Source organism: Pisolithus orientalis, assembly GCF_024613125.1.
Source record: "Pisolithus orientalis strain OTSU chromosome Unknown F5J12scaffold_15, whole genome shotgun sequence".
Classification (NCBI taxonomy): Eukaryota; Fungi; Basidiomycota; class Agaricomycetes; order Boletales; family Pisolithaceae; genus Pisolithus; species Pisolithus orientalis.
The window spans coordinates 606,353-622,974 of NW_026260796.1; the positions used below are offsets into that span (position 1 = coordinate 606,353).

General features: G+C 52.5%; 8 protein-coding genes across 8 annotated transcripts; 3 read left to right on the top strand and 5 right to left on the bottom strand.

Annotated features, from left to right (window-relative positions):
* Positions 1-167: 167 nt before the first annotated feature.
* On the bottom strand, positions 168-1,713 carry F5J12DRAFT_921232 (uncharacterized protein). Its single transcript, XM_051749287.1, has 3 exons — positions 1,302-1,713; positions 1,060-1,240; positions 168-1,000 (listed from the first exon to the last, which is right to left on the bottom strand). Exons 1-3 carry the CDS (start codon positions 1,656-1,658, stop codon positions 435-437), a joined length of 1,104 nt encoding a protein of 367 aa, XP_051599758.1. The 5' UTR covers positions 1,659-1,713; the 3' UTR covers positions 168-434.
* Positions 1,714-2,454: 741 nt separating this feature from the next.
* Positions 2,455-5,220, top strand: F5J12DRAFT_833407 (uncharacterized protein). Its single transcript, XM_051745806.1, has 4 exons — positions 2,455-2,734; positions 2,801-3,177; positions 3,279-4,977; positions 5,055-5,220. The coding sequence occupies exons 2-4, from the start codon at positions 2,819-2,821 to the stop codon at positions 5,079-5,081; spliced, it is 2,085 nt and encodes a 694-aa protein (XP_051599759.1). The 5' UTR covers positions 2,455-2,734; positions 2,801-2,818; the 3' UTR covers positions 5,082-5,220.
* Positions 5,221-5,267: 47 nt separating this feature from the next.
* Positions 5,268-10,074, bottom strand: F5J12DRAFT_113583 (uncharacterized protein). The gene is made up of 3 exons (XM_051737999.1): positions 9,627-10,074; positions 7,609-9,555; positions 5,268-7,555 (listed from the first exon to the last, which is right to left on the bottom strand). The coding sequence occupies exons 1-3, from the start codon at positions 10,017-10,019 to the stop codon at positions 5,411-5,413; spliced, it is 4,485 nt and encodes a 1,494-aa protein (XP_051599760.1). The 5' UTR covers positions 10,020-10,074; the 3' UTR covers positions 5,268-5,410.
* Positions 10,075-10,556: 482 nt separating this feature from the next.
* Positions 10,557-11,761, bottom strand: F5J12DRAFT_113656 (uncharacterized protein). Its single transcript, XM_051738001.1, has 6 exons — positions 11,499-11,761; positions 11,420-11,452; positions 11,251-11,364; positions 11,133-11,189; positions 10,619-11,052; position 10,557 (listed from the first exon to the last, which is right to left on the bottom strand). The coding sequence occupies exons 1-5, from the start codon at positions 11,562-11,564 to the stop codon at positions 10,723-10,725; spliced, it is 600 nt and encodes a 199-aa protein (XP_051599761.1). The 5' UTR covers positions 11,565-11,761; the 3' UTR covers position 10,557; positions 10,619-10,722.
* Positions 11,702-12,790, bottom strand: F5J12DRAFT_833432 (uncharacterized protein). Its single transcript, XM_051745807.1, has 6 exons — positions 12,521-12,790; positions 12,357-12,464; positions 12,177-12,303; positions 12,053-12,111; positions 11,953-11,991; positions 11,702-11,889 (listed from the first exon to the last, which is right to left on the bottom strand). The coding sequence occupies exons 1-6, from the start codon at positions 12,756-12,758 to the stop codon at positions 11,726-11,728; spliced, it is 735 nt and encodes a 244-aa protein (XP_051599762.1). The 5' UTR covers positions 12,759-12,790; the 3' UTR covers positions 11,702-11,725.
* A 106-nt stretch (positions 12,791-12,896) lies between these two features.
* Positions 12,897-13,720, top strand: F5J12DRAFT_113690 (60S ribosomal protein L44). The gene is made up of 7 exons (XM_051738002.1): positions 12,897-12,964; positions 13,024-13,037; positions 13,099-13,129; positions 13,193-13,313; positions 13,376-13,461; positions 13,513-13,561; positions 13,621-13,720. The coding sequence occupies exons 1-7, from the start codon at positions 12,948-12,950 to the stop codon at positions 13,621-13,623; spliced, it is 321 nt and encodes a 106-aa protein (XP_051599763.1). The 5' UTR covers positions 12,897-12,947; the 3' UTR covers positions 13,624-13,720.
* F5J12DRAFT_833441 (uncharacterized protein) lies at positions 13,439-15,522 on the top strand. The gene is given in 9 exon segments (XM_051745808.1): positions 13,439-13,707; positions 13,718-14,056; positions 14,118-14,154; positions 14,205-14,244; positions 14,295-14,457; positions 14,510-14,713; positions 14,772-14,872; positions 14,926-14,988; positions 15,041-15,522. The coding sequence occupies 8 exon segments, from the start codon at positions 13,900-13,902 to the stop codon at positions 15,392-15,394; spliced, it is 1,119 nt and encodes a 372-aa protein (XP_051599764.1). The 5' UTR covers positions 13,439-13,707; positions 13,718-13,899; the 3' UTR covers positions 15,395-15,522.
* A 170-nt stretch (positions 15,523-15,692) lies between these two features.
* Positions 15,693-16,389, bottom strand: F5J12DRAFT_692144 (ribonuclease-III-like-domain-containing protein; the record flags this gene model as incomplete). The annotated part of the gene is made up of 3 exons (XM_051740397.1): positions 15,693-15,821; positions 15,874-16,202; positions 16,263-16,389. Coding segments are annotated over 3 exons (585 nt in total), but the record flags the coding sequence as incomplete, so codon positions are not given.
* Positions 16,390-16,622: the final 233 nt, after the last annotated feature.

Here is a 16,622-nt window from a genome sequence, read left to right on the forward strand (position 1 = left end):
GGTTAATTCGCTACGTGCCTGAGAACGCTTGTAACCTTGCCAGTGAGCTCATTGATTTGGTGTTCTAACAAAGAGTATAATCGGTTCACGGGGGGAGATGCGTCGTCGTAAACGTGAGCTGCTAGTTGCATAACCATAACTTACACATGAATGGAAGAAAGGTATGACAGATGGTTGGCTGGCAACTGGGCCCTATACCATACAACAAGAATCGCGAGTGCCTCGCTCACAAGAAAATTAATAAAGACAGATGAGGCGTACGGTAGTAGCTACGTGACTGGCAACACCCGTAGATATTACTCGTACAGAACAACATGACGGGAAAAAAGCGGAAATAATCGAGAAGAAACATAAAAGCGTGGAGACAGACACGACGTTAAAAAAAGACATATACATCATGACACTCGTGGCGTGGGTGAAGACACTGCTCGGGTTTACGCACTGGCTGGCTTTGCGCACACCCTGCGGTGTTCTTCCCAATCCTTCTTCTGGTGCTCTGGGGAACAATATTTGACGAGTCTGCACTTGCTGCATACAAGGCCGTTTTTAGTGGTGCCACTATTGCATTCCCTATTGCTGTTGCTCTGAGAACCCTCGCTGCTCGTTTCACCGTCGCCCTGCCGTGTATCCTCACTGAAGGAAGCGGTGCAGTCGACCCAATTGCACATTTCCTTGGCCCTAACTCTCTTTCCATACTTTCCACCACGTTTAACGGATAAAACGACTGCTCCTTCGAGGCCGCGTCGAGGGAAGCGGATCATTTCGCAATCGTCGTTGCAGCAGGGGTTTGGACATCCGCTGGGGAAATCGTAAAAGATATCTTCTGCGGGTACGAAGAGCGAGTGTGTGAACAGGATTTGGGAATATGAAGTAGTTTGATGGGAGAATAAAATGATAAAGGGAGGGCGTTTTTCGTACAGGATTGCACGGAAGGCGAGGTCGATCTGAGGGAAACACGGAGTACGTCTCTGTCTGAGCAGTGTGTGGGTGAGACGCATGTCTATGACACTGGGATGAGACAAGGGGATAGAAAGGAAAATGGAAAGGGGAGAAACATACGTTCGTATTGGATTTGGCTTTCTCTGCTTGGTTTACATTTCTTTCCGTAGGCATAACGGCAGACCAGTTTGAAATAGTCGGTGATGTCGTCCATCTCCTGCTTCTTCACATCTGTGACTATGATGTACACGTCGTCACAGCCATGATCATGCATCCCCCTGAGAATCATGAGTTCGGGTAACTGTAGGAGCCGAATGCGATGCCGAGTTAACGGTGAGCAAGGAGAGTGAATATTGAATTACCATGGTGAACACGACGGGCATCATGGAGAGTTTCCTGTCTTGCATGGATCGGTGGTGGTAAACGTGAGTTGTCCAGGTGCGGTCGAGGGGAATGAGTCTGCTGGTGTCGACGGTGCGACAGAAAATATTCTCGGGGACGAAATCGCCCTTGTTCCAAGCGATGACCTGGCGTTTTAGAGTGTTTGCAGCGTGCTTGCGCTGTCTTATGTTTTGGAACCATTCCCAGTACGCGTCGTTGCGGTGTTCCAGCCACTTGTCGATGAGGATGTCAGTAGCGTCGTGGTCGAGAGTCTTGCAGACCAGTTCACTCATTCCGAGGGTTGGTTGGGACAGAGCAGAGTAATGGCCGGCGCCCATCGTCTGCGAGGATGCCTTGCGTTGAGATATCGAAGAAACGTTACGGCAAGATGAGTTTACTACACTAGGCGATTACTTAGGGACCTGCAATTGTCCTCTGCCACGAATAGGCCTGCCCTAAACAACGTGCTCAGCATACCATCAAAGTTGTCATCTATGGAAGCTTGTTCCCATCACAAGCACTTGGTCGATTGTCTTTTTGACTCCTCCAGCAGCTCCATGAACAGCTTGCCCCAGATTACCAGGCTGCCTCATGGGAGGCTGAACCGATACTGGAATTTCTCTGGCTCGCTAGTATCGAATCAGCTGACATGCTTTAGGTGCATGGTGTAGTGAGACATTTCCACTGCAGGAAGCCATCTTATATCCGCCCTAGGCGAGGTCGCCATCAGGGAGATTCGCGACGGGGACGCGGAGAGCCAGGCGTCGCTCCGCTCCTCGGATGGATGATTCGAGGTACGGTCGACTCAGAAGAAGAGATCTGGCGCCTACCAGAAGTATTCCTGCCATGCTGGGCGTAGCATCTCTGGCACACACTACCAAATACATAGCGTCGGCTTGCAGCCTCGATTCACGGGGACAAAGTACCTTCTGCGACGAATTTAACTGAGCAGCACCGTATTGTAATGCTCTCCTGGGCGAGGGCGTGAGAGAAGCCCAAAGCGTGGTTAATTGTGATCTTCGCTATCACTCCGCGCTGAGCTGTGGGTCCAGAGGCGTTCCTTTTGACATTTCCTGAATGATAAGTTGCATCGTGTTAACTTGCCAGTCACAATTGCTGGGTGTAAATATAAGGACGGTCGTCAGCTTGGCTGTGTTGGACTCCCGTGGAGTACTGGAGGAGAGCACTAGTGTCCGTTCCATTTTCTTGGAACATCCTAGCCAGCACTGCTCGGGTACCTGTCTGGTCATCGGCAACGGCGAAGAACGGGTCAATTGTCCCTTTTCTTCACAATTGGAGGGGGCGTATTAATACGTTTTGAGAACCTCCGACCATTGTCTACTGGAACACATCCAAGCCCTCCTCGCCCGTTGCTACATACACACAAACCGCTGTTGGCCAGCTCGCCTGCCAGGTAATAATAAGAGTCCTCCTATCCCCGATCGTCTCTCTTATGGTGTCGCTTTTTCGTCGCTCGCAGCGCAGTAGCGCCCCCGCCATGTCCTCACAACCCGCACAAGGATGGCATCCGAACCCACAGCTGATGCAACAGCAAGCCCAACCACTTCACATGCCACCCGCTGGTTGGACCGGTAGTTGGCCCCCCGCCGCCGGATTCCCTCCTGGATATCCAGGCCCGCCTCCGATGCCTCACGGCGCCCCCTCGCGCTGGAATGCCGGCTCCTGGCAATACAACCCCCACATGCAAAACGGACAACAACCATGGGCACCCGGAATGGGCTGGGGCATGCCCCCCAATTACAACCCATACAAACGTGTTCCCCGCCCGGCCTCTCCGAGTTATTGGAAAACTGAACTCACCAATAATGGCTTGGGATTGGAAGGTATGGTAAAGAGGTGCGTTGGGGTTGTGATTGACGCCTCTTACTATATCACTCCATGCTTATTTTTTTTGATGGTACGCTAACGAAATGAAAATTATATTATGGCGCTTGCAGAGAGAGAAAGGAGGATCAAGATAGCGATGAACCTCACACACCCTGGATATGGAGTCCACCTAGTCTGCTAGCAGATGGCGAGGATCGTCCACGGCCGGAACGCACCTTCGATCTTCGTCGTGAAGGCTCTTCATCATCAGGTATTCATCATGCTCGCGCTGCCTCAACGCCTGTGCGAGAACCTGCCACCAATGCGGACAGAAGGGCGGCTTCGTACGATACACCGATCAATCGGTCGTTTGACAATACGACCGCCAACAGCACACCCGTGCGCCCTACCACTACTTCTCAACCGTACTATCACACCCCCGACAGAGTTACTCCGTCGCGTGGAGAATATATTTATCGCTCTAACAGTACCCCTCACGAGACTCATCACACGACCGCTCCAGGACGCCAATCAACTGAACCTGCGCGCAGGTCCTCCAGCCACCAGCGATCTTCATCAACCGGGCCATCATCATCATCTCACCACCACTCAACGTTGACCCGTGGGGAGTCGTTCAGCACCGGTCGCTCAAATGGACATGCACCCCCGGGAAACCAATACCCGGCTCCGACAACTGCAACCACTTCAGCGTCAAGCACGGCCAACGGGCGTGCTGCCCAACCACTAATGTACACTCAAGAACCAGACTCCTATTCCTCCAGGGCGGAGCTCCAACCTACGTTTTCAGCTAATATCGTGCGAACGCCAGTCCACTACCAATCACCCCGTCGCAGCACGGACGAAGGAAGACATGCATCTCGTTCACCTTCCAGACACGGCCCTCCGCCTAGCTCAAACCAAGGCCGAGGAGTCCCCTCTGCACAACCTCTGATGAGGCACTCATCCATGCCAACGGCGACTTCGTCTCGCGACCCTTACTCGAACTTTGCAGAAGACATGTCCAGTGGATTGCCCCCCGTCTCTTCAGCCCCTCGCTCGTCTAGAAGCACAGGTCCCTTAACGCGCAGTCGCACCGAACCATCTGTCGGGCTGAACTTGACCACGATACCCGAGACCGTCTCTTCAACTTCCAGTGGAGACCAATTTTTTGCGCCTCTCGCTGAACCGTTCTCGTCATCTGACGAATCATCGCCCGATCCGTCGCCTCGCTTGGGAAACAGGCGGTCACCGTACTCGAACGATCCGTCTCCCAACCGTTCTCCACGTGCTCGGCACAACCGGTCACCTTACGGTACCGGACGTTCTCCGGGAGAACCACGGCAAGATGAGCACCGCCCTTCTCCGTACTCCAGTAGACCCTCACCAGATCCCTCCCCGCGGCATCATGACTCCCGTCGATCATCATCCCACTCCAACGGACCTTCGCCACGCACACCAAATAATCCGTCCCCGCAGCACCGCCCATCGCCTTACTCCAACAGCAGACGTGAGAATCCACTCCCAGCTCCGCCAATGGAGCGCCCCACCCTCTCAGGGTCACAGCCTCCGGTGCAAGAATCCCCACCGGCAAACTGGTCCCGCAGGGTGCGCTACGGGTTTTGGAACAGGCGCGGCGACCACCTCACGCCGAACTTGTACGTCGTTTACGCGCCGGAAGATCGTGCGTATCCTTCCGAGCTCCGGAACTATCCAGATGAGAGGGGAGGGTTCCAGGATCATCATGGGACGTTCATTCCCGCGGCGGACCGCCCGGAGCTGCCTGCTTCTCTGCCCCAGCGCGGACGACCGCCAGCGCAGCCTTACGATAGTGTGAGTCCCACCATACTTGGATGTGTTCTGGCGTTGCACGCCACTAACTTCCTTTTTTTGGCCTGTTGCTCGTCTAGTTTGTGGTGTACAAATATTTCCCATGATATCGCTCACATGAGTATGGGCGCTTCCCATGGGAGTAAATGAAGAAGTTGACCATTTATATGCTTTATTTAACGACAATACACGGGCCGAAAGAACGACCAACTTGTCGAGCAGATCATGTAGGGAGAAGTAGGGAGAGATATTGATTCCAGATTGTGATTCTGTATAAGTAGTGCATAAATACGCATGAGGCATGAACACTTATCCAGACAATGTGATAGTGCACAAAGAAAGGATCGCGAGTGAAACACCGAGAGGGCAATATGAGACAGTGAAAGAAGCAGAAAGAAAGAAAGAGAAGTACATGAAAGTAGCGAGAAACCTGGCATTATAGGCCGATACCACCATGTTTGTTACGCATGTGGTCGTATATACCTTCGCCTCTGGGGAACACTGCAAGGCACTCCCAACATATGTGCGACTGACACCGGATGCAGGTCATATGGTTGCATCCCTCACTGCGCTCGATCGGAACCCTACACACAGGACAGTCCTTGACGTCATTATCCGACCGCCATTGCCAGAACAATTTATCATCCGCTGCATCACGCTCCTCACATGTCATGCCGTCGTGGTACTCTATGTGACACGCAGGGCATATGTGCGTGAGGCACGATGGGCATTGGAGGACAGTGTTGCGTGGCGCAGAACGGTAGATCTGGATGCAGTCGGGGACCGGGCAGTGATGGAATTCGTCGGGTCGGCTGTGCACATGTGTCCAGAATGCTGCATCAATGACGGCATTGAACTCGGCTGCAGTAAGAAGCTCTCGTGCGAGGCTGAGCGGGATGCGTTCCGAACAGCACGCGTCGTTACCGAGGCAGGTAAGTGGGAACGTTTTGTTGTCGACGGCTGATGACAGATATCCGACGAGACAACCTCGGCACCACTGGTGACCGCACGGGAGGAAGGTGGGTAGGACCGGGTCGTTGAAGCAGACGGGACATATGGCACCCGATTGAGAGGGTTCCACTCCTTGTCGGCTTTGGGCGTCCTGTACCGCCTTGCACGCAATACGGAAGGTTTGCTCGTTTCCACGGACGATAAGAGCGCGTTTGCCGTAATGGAGGTAGCAATTCTCTGCGCCAAAGGTTTCTTGAAGCCTGGTCAGGTCTTCGCTGAGGAACAAACCAAGCGTTCGGCCCGGAAGAGGTATATCCCACAACAGTTGCGATTGGACCTCCACGATCTTGCGGACGATCTCCTGCTTTACAAGGTGACGGCGTGTGATCGTGCCCATGACAGTCACGATGCGACTAGATCCGCGAACTTGAACATCGACACCAGGGTATTCCCTTTGTAGCTGATGGATGAACGACAAACCGGTAGGGCCGGTCAGGAAGTCGTCCCAAACGGGCTTCTTGTTGAACATGACAGTGTCCCCACGAAGAAGCTGTTCGAACTCGTACTTTAGATGACTAAGAAGAAGGGAGTCTTCGCATGACACTCTAATGAACACCGGGCCATCCGCCATGCCGTTGATATCCCCCTTCTCGCTCAATGTAATTCCGGGACCGTATCGTTGCGACCACGACCGACGCAACCACGTCAGGTCATCTTGTAATTTGCGGTATACGGTGCACGGGAGGGTGTAAGACATGCTGAGAACATGTCGCACAGAAATCGGTGTGCGACCCAAGAACGCGAAATTTTGGCCGTCGAGAGAGTCTTGGGCATGGCGGGCCTCCGCATGACTCGAGAACCTAACCCAGGCCTTGACCGCTCCATCCCTGTACGGAGGAGGGAGATCATCGAAACTGATAACTGTCCCATAGTTTTCTAGTATCGAACGCAGAGTCTGCATCGCGCGTTCGATAGACGTATAGTTGGGACGCTCCAACATGATCGATTCTATATCCCCTCCCAAATTTCGAATATCTTGTTCTGTTGTTTCGGATGGTAGGTGTCTGAATACGACGTTGTATGCGCCAACAGCAGGAAGCCCGTCGTACAAATCGGCAGTTACGAGGCTATCCCCCATTCGGGTATTGGAAACGGAGTCCATGACAGCCCGCGCGCCTTTGAGGGTGGCGTAACCACCATAGCCCATACGGTGAGGTGACTGCCACGCCACACAGACATCGGTGTCAGTGACGACCATGTTTCCCTTCTTGAAGTTGTTAATGGACAACCTAGCCATCAAGTGCTGATCGTGAAACTCTTGTCCGTGCAGGGCTGTAGCAGCCTTCATGGCCTCAGCAGGGGACGAAAACTGCGCTTTGATGACCAACGATTTTTTCGTAGTACTTTCCGGGACGATGAGCGAATCCACATGACCATACTGCGATAGCAATCCCCTGATGACGTTTGACGATATTCCAGGCGCAACATTTCCTAGATGAACCCATCGGCTCTCGAAGCCTGTGATTACCTCTTGAACCTCAAAGCCTCTGTCCAATCTGACTTTGATGTGGTCAGCAATCACCGTACCAAAGAGTGGCTCCAGAGATGGGGCTGGCTTGTCAAGTGCTTTCTGTAAACAAGGGAATCAACACTCGTATGTGCACGATTCTCAACGAAACCTACTGCGTGTGCATGACGACAGACGCGCCATTTACACTGTCCCCTCAGCCAATCTTGGCACGTGACATCCAAATCGTGTACAAAGGGACAAAAGTACCTCTGGCATATATCCTGCCGCCATTTGGCACAGGTCTCTGGCTGCCTGCGATGCAGATATGGACAAGGAGATCTTCTGCAAGTACCTTGTAGCCAATCCAGGCACGTTTCTGGAAGCCTCTCCTGGACAGGTATCCGTGGGGGTCTAATGTTAACGTCGGAAGTGCGCGGCGGGACCGAACGGGAGTCAAGTGTTGGTGGAACGGTGTCGTTGGAGCATCCGTTTAGCTTGGGGTTGTCGAATGTGGAGGGCTGGGCGGAAATGCGCGCACGCATGGGAGGGGGATGAGAAGAGGGCGCGCCGTTTGGGCGCGAATAGCCGTTGGCCGGCGACTCGCCGTGGCCATCCGGCGTACCCTTGGCCTGCTGAAGGCTCTGTCTAGGTATAACACTACTTTTTCTCGGCTCAGCAGGTGCACGGCACTCTTGACCAACATGGGATGACACGCCGTTGGGGCGTGAGTGGCCGTTAGCCGGTGACTCACCGTGGCCATCCAGCGTACCTTTGGCGTGCTGAGGGCTCGGTCTAGATGTAGCACTACTTTTTCTCGGTTCAGCAGGAGTTGTGCGGTATTCTTGAGTAACATGAGATAACACGCCGTTCGGGCGTGAGTGACCGTTGGCCGGCGACCCGTCGTGGCCATCCAGCGCACCTTTGGCCTGCTGGAGGCTCGATCTGGGTAAAGCACCACTATTTACTGGTTCAACAGGTGGTATGCGACATCCTTGAGTAACATGAGATGCCGCGCCGTCCGCGCATGAGTGGCGGTTTCTTGGTTCAGCAGGATTTGTGCGGCATTCTTCAGCAACATGAGATGACGCGCCATTTGGGCGTGAGTGGCCATTGGCCGGCGACTCGCCGTGGCGATCCGAGGTACTTTTGGCCTGCTGAGGGCTCGGTCTAGATGTGGCGCTACTTTTGCTTGGTTCAGCAGGAGTTGTCTGGCATTCTTGAACAACAGAGGACGACACGCCGTTCGGGCGTGAGTGGCCGTTGGCCAGCAACTCGCGGGAGCCATCCGGCGTGCCTTTGGCCTGCTGAAGGCTCGGTCTGGGTAAAGCACTACCACTTTTTACTGGTTCAACAGGTGTTATGCGACAATCTCGGGAAACATGAAATGACGCGCCGTTCGGACGTGAGTTGCTGTTGGCTGGCGACTCGCGGCGGCCATCCAGCGTACCTTTGGCCTGCTGAGGGCTCGGTCTGGGTATAACGCTACTTTCTCTTGGTTCGGCAGAAGTTGTGAAGGATTCCCGAGCAACCTCGGTTGGCTTGGAAGGAGCGTTGGATATGGTGCAGTGATTCATCAACCAATCGATGGAAAGTGAAGTTTTCTTCTCGGACGAACACGAAGAAGGCACCTTGCACGCATCCTCCGAAACGTCCACGGAAGTCTCAGGCTTCTGCTCATGTAAAAACGGGCAGGGGGAGTTATTGCAGGAACCTTTCAACCAAGCCCCACAGGGGAAGGTCGGTTGCGCGTGTTGGAATGGGCAGATATATTTATTGCATCTACCCATCGTCAACCAAACCAAACACGCCCCGGGTTGGAGTTCGTGCAAGTATCGACAAGGAGACTTGGTACACCTGCCCATTAGCCAATGCTCACAAGTCTCGGCACGCCGACCGCGAGGTGGTAACTGTTGTTCCGGTTTGGGAGGAAGGTGCGCCGAATGAGGGGGCTCGGCACGAGGAGACTGACACGGCGCAGAGGGAGGAACTTTGACGCAGATCGATGTTGGTTCCGGGGAAGCCATATAGCTGCGCACCGACGACGAATTGTGTTGCTCGAAAGCCGAATAGTCGAGCGGGATACTATCTTGCGGCTGTACATGTGGCACGCTCTGGATCTTCTGTGCATACAAGACCAACAGAATAGTCAATTAACAGATAGCGATGGGTGCGTGTCGTAGTATGTACATACCCTAACACCTCTCGTATGTGTATATCTCCCTCTTGGTCTACCCTTCGCTCGAGCAAGCGATGGTGGCGTCACACGAGGAGCCACAGGAAGTTTAATGGCGACGTCCTCACTTGGGAAAGACACTGCAGACGACGAAGAAGACGACGACTGCGACTGCTGGATGGGTGGTGGCGACACCGTCTGATGTGCTGTGGTACTGATGGTGGATGCTACTGCTGGTTTACGTGCTGGTTTTGGGGGAAGGCCAGGTGGTGTTAACGGGACGTTTGGAAGAACTGTCATCATCTTCGCGGTAGACGATGGCTGGTTGAGGATAGTGATGTCGTTGCTGCCTCCTTGAGGCCCCAGCTGAACCGGGAACTTATTTTGGGGGTGGGAGAATTGCGCTGGCATAACTCATCGATGAGTTATGCAGGGCAGGAGGTGGCACCAGCCAGCGTGACAGATTTGTTCCGGATATAAACACCCCCTAATGCCAGCTTAAGGGTCCTCGCACGGACCTGTCACCCAATTCGCAACGGGGAAGATCATCCGCCTATACACTTTTTGAAATAAGAGCTATCTACCCATGGAACACTGACCGAGCGCAATCCGATTGCGGTCTAAGGTAAAAACATGCGTAACAAACAGGGATTTTCGCGACGCCACCATTGGCTGGCAAAACCTGGGCAGTGGGCAAATCTAATTACCCGCCGCCGCATCACCATGTTGCATGGTCAATTGTTCTACAAAGTCGATCAGGTATGCGTGAATATCGAGGTCGAAACGAACGTCTTGAGATGCGCGGGTCGGGTGTCAACTTTACCGCGTCCGTGTTCGCTTTGACGTCGTCCATAGTAATGTATGCGTCCCTTGGAGACCCGCACGTCACGTCCGTGAACTTGCGGTGGTAGGTAAACCAGCGTCTAGCGTTGGTCAGGAGTAAAGCGCTCTGGGCAGAGGGTCATTGCTCAGGTTGGCGCTTTCGCGGGCTTAGGGTAGGGTGTGTTTACCGTAAACATGGAAACAGAGAAGCAGAGAACTCGCCACACGCCGTCGATAACATTGAAGAGAAGATCCAGTGGCCACGTGGTTGTCGAACCAATCGGCAATACTCCTAAGAAGGCGAGCTTCTTAGAAGGGGCAGAATGGAGGGCGACAACGACGAACCAGGGAGAAAAAGCTGGACAGCAGAGACAAGTACGGACCTCCACCAATCTGCAGTGTCATGTCCTCTTTGCAGATTTTGCATTAGTACCGTCGTAGTCTGGTTGATCGATTCCAGTTCATCGTGCGTCGTTTGGGTAAGTTGGTGCACAGCATCCATCAAACGGAGCGTGGACGAATGAATATCCTCCTGGAGTACGCGAGTATCTCGGGCTTGCGAGACGAACAACTCCATTGATCCGGAGGCGTCTGATACTAAGCCAATCAGCTCCTGGGCCGACTGCGGAGGAGCGCCATTATGATGAAGGCAACGAGAAATCAATCGTAGTGCTCAATTTAGACAGAACGATCGTATCATACGTTCTGCAACACACCAATGCCATCAGCGAGAATGTCTAGTTGGAAATGAACATGATCCTGGAAAGCGGGAACCACGGCAGTTGTTGAAACCGTCCATCACCGTCCATAATTAACGCACCGCCACGTCCAAGTTCCTGAGGCTCTCATGTTTGATGATACCAAGAGCTGTGTTCAGCTCCGAGATGATGGATGATCGCACCGATGGCACGAGAGCAACAAACGCTTCCGAATGCTGGCGGGATTAAAACATCACATCGCTTCACAGGAAGGGTTAGTGTAGCGCCTACCTCACGTCCGATGTCAGCCAGTATCCTACGTAACTGATGGCCATGAAAAAAAAGAGTGGTGTATCGCAATCAAAGGTACCTCTGTTGTGGTTTCGGCGTGGTTTGTGCGACCGAGATCCTGTACCTCCTGAAGAAAACTGTGCATCTCTGCAAAAAACTAACCGGGGTAAGCCAGAGCGCATTTGTCCAGACTACGCACCTACCGACTGCACGTTCCCGTTAATTGCTGTTGTCATCGAATCTGATCTGTCGCGCAAGTTACTCGACGCCGTCTTCAGCGCCTGCAAAATAATTTCCAAATCCTGTTCAAATAGGAGGGCGAGAGCTTGCAAGAAATATTAGCGGCTCTACCTGATTAGTTTGCGTCCAGAGTTGCTGTGCTGTCATGGCGCTTTTCTCCCTTTCGTTGAGAAATTTAAGTAATGCTAGCTTTTCCGAAGTGATATTCCTGTACACGTCCTTTGCTATGTCTTTCGACAATTGTGTCGACCAGTTTACGTATAGATGCGGTTTCTGATTAAGTCCCCACTTACCGATGTCCAACCAACGTCTCAATGCAAAACAGAGCTGCGCTGATTGGCCACCATCATTGGAACGCAAACGTCATCTGTCGCGCGCGACTGTCCAACTTACGAAGTTCACGGAGATATCCCGAGTAACTTGACCAAAATTGAGCACTCCTGGACAATGCTCTGTCATGCGATAACGACAGTGAGTGGCGCTGTGGCAAATGATGGAATGAAAAACCGATGTGTACTCTACACATGCTGATTGAGCAAAACTGTCCGGCGGCCTCTGCTGTCCCTTGGAAAATGCCGCACATTCCATGGGTGGCGCGTAGTGACGAGCAGTGGCCAATTCGCACAGGGTCATGGAAATAGCGGCTTGTATGCGGGGCGTTGAACATAGCATGTGCAAGAAAATGGGCATACGGTACCTTGTATGCGCTCTTGTTCGTCCATATGGGACTCTTCACAGCGCGTTTTTACCCTTGACATGGCATCCTGGAAGCAATCTGCTTTCCGGTGGTAAGAGCCAAGAGCATCTGCGAGCGCCTCAAAGATTATGTGCGCAGCAGCGAGCAACCGATTAGTACTTTACTTTTTCCACTGAAGAGGGTAGCCAGTTCTGGATCTGACAGCTCCTTGAAGGCTGTACCACCTATTGGAATTCCGCATAAGCTCTGGGAGATTGTAAACGGCGTACTATCTTGCAAGTCATGTGCGGTGCTGTCCGCATAGCCATCGACTGATTCAGTGTCTCGTAGTGTATTCGACCACGACCATGCAAGACAGGACGCGGCATGCAATGCAATGAGCGAGGCGACACTAGTGAACATGACCAATATTAGCCTCTAGCAAAAGCGAGAAGACAGACAGGGGTAAAGTGACGCCGCAACATGCCGATGCGGAGATTCGTCTGAGTCTGAACCTTAATTGATGATCTGTACAGTATCAACGGGATTACCGGGTTAGGTAAACACATCGACGACCCGCATATCAAGCCATCCCCCGACGACCCCAACGCGATGGTGAACATTCCCAAGTGAGTGTCGGCAGCGTTTCTATTTCAACCAAGTAGCTGATGAGCGGCTGACATTGCAGGACTCGACGGACGTGTGAGTGATGACCCTTGTGTAGACGTGATCGCGAATGGTCCTCAGACTAGCCTGCTCGTAGACTGCAAGGGCAAGACGTGCAAGAAACACACGTGCGTATACATTCGTGCTTAAAGTTTTATCCTACGAGATCCTAAATCCCGTGGTCCTGGCAGCCCACACAAGGTCACCCAATACAAAAAGGGCAAAGATTCGCTCTTTGCACAGGGAAAGCGCCGTTACGACCGTAAGCAATCAGGTTATGGTGGTCAGACGAAGCCCGTGTTCCACAAAAAGGCGAGTTTCTGCGCGATGTTGAATGTATTATGCGGAGACTGATGTATGTGTTCGACGTGTAGGCTAAGACCACCAAGAAGGTTGTCCTCAGATTAGAGTGTACTGTCTGCAAGTACAAGATGCAACTAGCATTGAAGCGTTGCAAACAGTTCGTGTTGCTTGCTTTGCTAACTCGTACATCGTCTTAACACTCGTCCAGCTTCGAGCTTGGTGGTGAGAAGAAGACCAAGGGTGCTGCCCTCACTTTCGTGCGTTCTGTTTTTACCTTTTGTATCGTTCTTTCGACTCACCTATGTATATCTCTTAGTGAGCGTTTGGAGTCTCGCCTTTCATATGCCTTTGCTATGTATCCTAGTGCCATCATGATCATCAATGCAAATGTTATGCAGGATTCCACATCTGTTCAGTTGACATAGTGTCATGTGAGACAATGTTTCAGAGAGGAGTGTGAAAGTGGAACAGAATTATCCGTAGCGGTTATTTTTGATTGCTAAGATTATATTGGCCCCGTGCCTTTCACTCTTCGCTTGCTGTCTCCCAACTCTCGTTTTACTCTCTTGTCTGGCTCTTTAGCACATACATAGTCATGTTTTTACCAACCCTCGTCTCTCTTTTATTACTTTCTGCGTCGACCGCCGTCAGTGCGAGGTCGTGTGTCGCCTTTGATGTCAACTGGAACTTGCTTGCGTTCAACCTTGATGGCAAGGACTGGAATGCTGGTACCCAGGACTCATGGACCGGCAGTAAGCTCTTCTTTTTCCCCTGCCCCGGCACTTTTCGAAGGTTGACCGACATGTAATGCAGGTGGTAAAGCCACTGACATCACTACCACCGGCCGACCGTACGCATTCGGCGTGTTCTCCGCTTGGTTGTACCTGACAGCTTTTGTAGGCCATTCAATGACGCCAACACGACTTGCTATCTCTCCCAGGTATGTAGTCTGCCCTGGGATGGCTTGAAAGGCGTTAAAAGTTCTCCCAGTACACCAATGCTATCTACGTGTTGAACGGAGACACTTCTAGCCCTTCATCTGTATACATCTACGATGCTACTGCAAAATCTTGGACAACACAAGCCGTTACTGCTGGATCCTTCGACCCCTCTTCGTTTGACGCTATCCTGGACCACGATACTAACGTCTTCTGTATGTCTTCTACCCGCACGTGTGCGTGACTTGGTTTCACCGTTCCACCCAGATGCGCTCTCGCACGACAGCCTGTTCTCCTTGGACATGGGTCTCCTCAAGGCTGCTAACAGTACTCCACTGAGCTGGACCGACACCGAAACTGCTCCATACCCGTCCGACTACCAGCCCGTGATGGCCCTTGCTCAAAACCACATCCACTTCTTGGACGTTCCCGGAGTTCCTGCTGGTTCGGCGGACATTTTCGTGATTCACTGTATGAAGTCCCCCCGATTTAATTACCTGGCTGTTCTGAAGGTGATGTCCCCCGACAGACTCGTACTTCCAGCCCGAATCCCAGGCGTACCCTCTTCCGAACGGCAGTGCCTTCCCTGCCACTTTCGGTCAGGCCACATCGTTCTTCCAACCCAGTGATGTATGTGTGCGGTCCTCTTTTTCTTCACATCTTCCTTGACTAGTCTTGTATAGGTCCAGCAGGAGTTTGCCTTCATTCCCCAGGATTCGTCGGCTGTTTACGTCATCAACGTGGAGGTAGGCTCGTGTTACACGGTGTTAATCAGACATCTGACGTGCTGGCACCCAGACCAACACTACACAAGCTCTGGCTGGCCCCACCTACCAGGACCCTGATGCCACTTACTTTGCCAGTGTGACTGCCTTGGTGCAGTTGACCAGTAATGGCACTGTCTCTTTCCTTCCTTACCAAGAAGGTAACACTAGCGTCAACGCTGCGGCCACCTGGTCTCAGGTTAGCGTCCTTTCGTCTGTTGCTCCTCCCTCGACCACTACTACCTCGTCTACCGCTACCGGAACGAAGGGCGGCGCGAGTGCCACAGGTTCTTCATCCTCTGGCTCCAACGGTGCCTTGTCAATCACCAACATCCACTCGGGCTTGATGCTCGGTGCTGCCCTGGGCGCAGTGGCTTTCCTCTTCTGATCGATAGTGACAATTTGAGATTCTGTTTCCGTTGCATACGGACTGCTTGGTTATTGATTCTTACGTCCACGGACTATACTAGCTTCGCTGACACCATAGTCGTTTGGTCTGTGGTAGCCCACCTGCTAACTATAACTAACCCATATACCTTTATACTTTCTCTTACCTGGATTTTGTGCGTGTAACCGCCTTATCTGTTGTGACCGCATGAAGTCTGAGTGAGTCTAGCATGTAAATATTAGATTAGGCAAGTATAATCCACACAAAGTCACTGCTTCAGTTCCTTGGCCTCCAATCCGCCGCCCATTCGTTCGCTGATGCTCAGGGCTTTTGCATGGAACTCCATTGGAACACCGCCGTGTTGGTTGGGTAAAAGTATATGGGGTAAAATCCGAGTGTGAAATAGCCGGTGAGCAACGGAACCACCCTACGTATATCTTAGGTGTTGCAGCTCGCCGGTATGGGGAGAAGGAACATACAAATTGATGATATACACCTCCAACCACAGCTTGAACAGCCTCACCCATGACTTTATAAAGCCCCACGCTCCTGACGATCCCAGGATTCGCAGACAAGGCACGTGTCAATTCAGCATCGGGTAGGTGTTCTTGTGCAGCCTCGATTGCGTTGCGAGGGATAGTAGGGACCCAGCGGAGGACTTTTCCCAATGACCATTGGGGTGCGACGTGCTCTCCGAGCACGTATGAGTTTAGTGCACGTTCTGCCAATGCGTCATAGTTGTAGTCGGCACTTGCTTTTGCGGAGTCGTGGACGAAGAGGAGGTAGTAGGATTCCAATACCCGACGACCTAATGCACGACGAGTTAGGGACGAGAGTATCGAAATGAAATAAAATAAAATGCGCGTACCGATAAATGCGAGACGGCCATTGTGGCCGTGAACAGCTTCTGGATGACTTCCATGAGTGAGAATACGTCTTGCGAGTTCAGGGCGGAACTGGAGCGGTGAAAAGACAGTGTTTAAGTGAGCTGCGAGTGGCGAGTCGGCTGTAGTTGTCGCGCTGCTGGCCGCCGTACTTGATCTCGCTGCATGGATATATATTGTCATCAAAAGCCAGTTCAACGCCATGGTTGTTGTTTTACTGACCTATCCGTGTCCGTGGTGGTGCTAGCACCGAACCCTTCAGCGTACACGACGTGTTCCGCAGCGACGTCTGCAGAGTTCGAGACAGCCGCGACATCTCTCAACTGCCAGACCAGAAAGAGCAC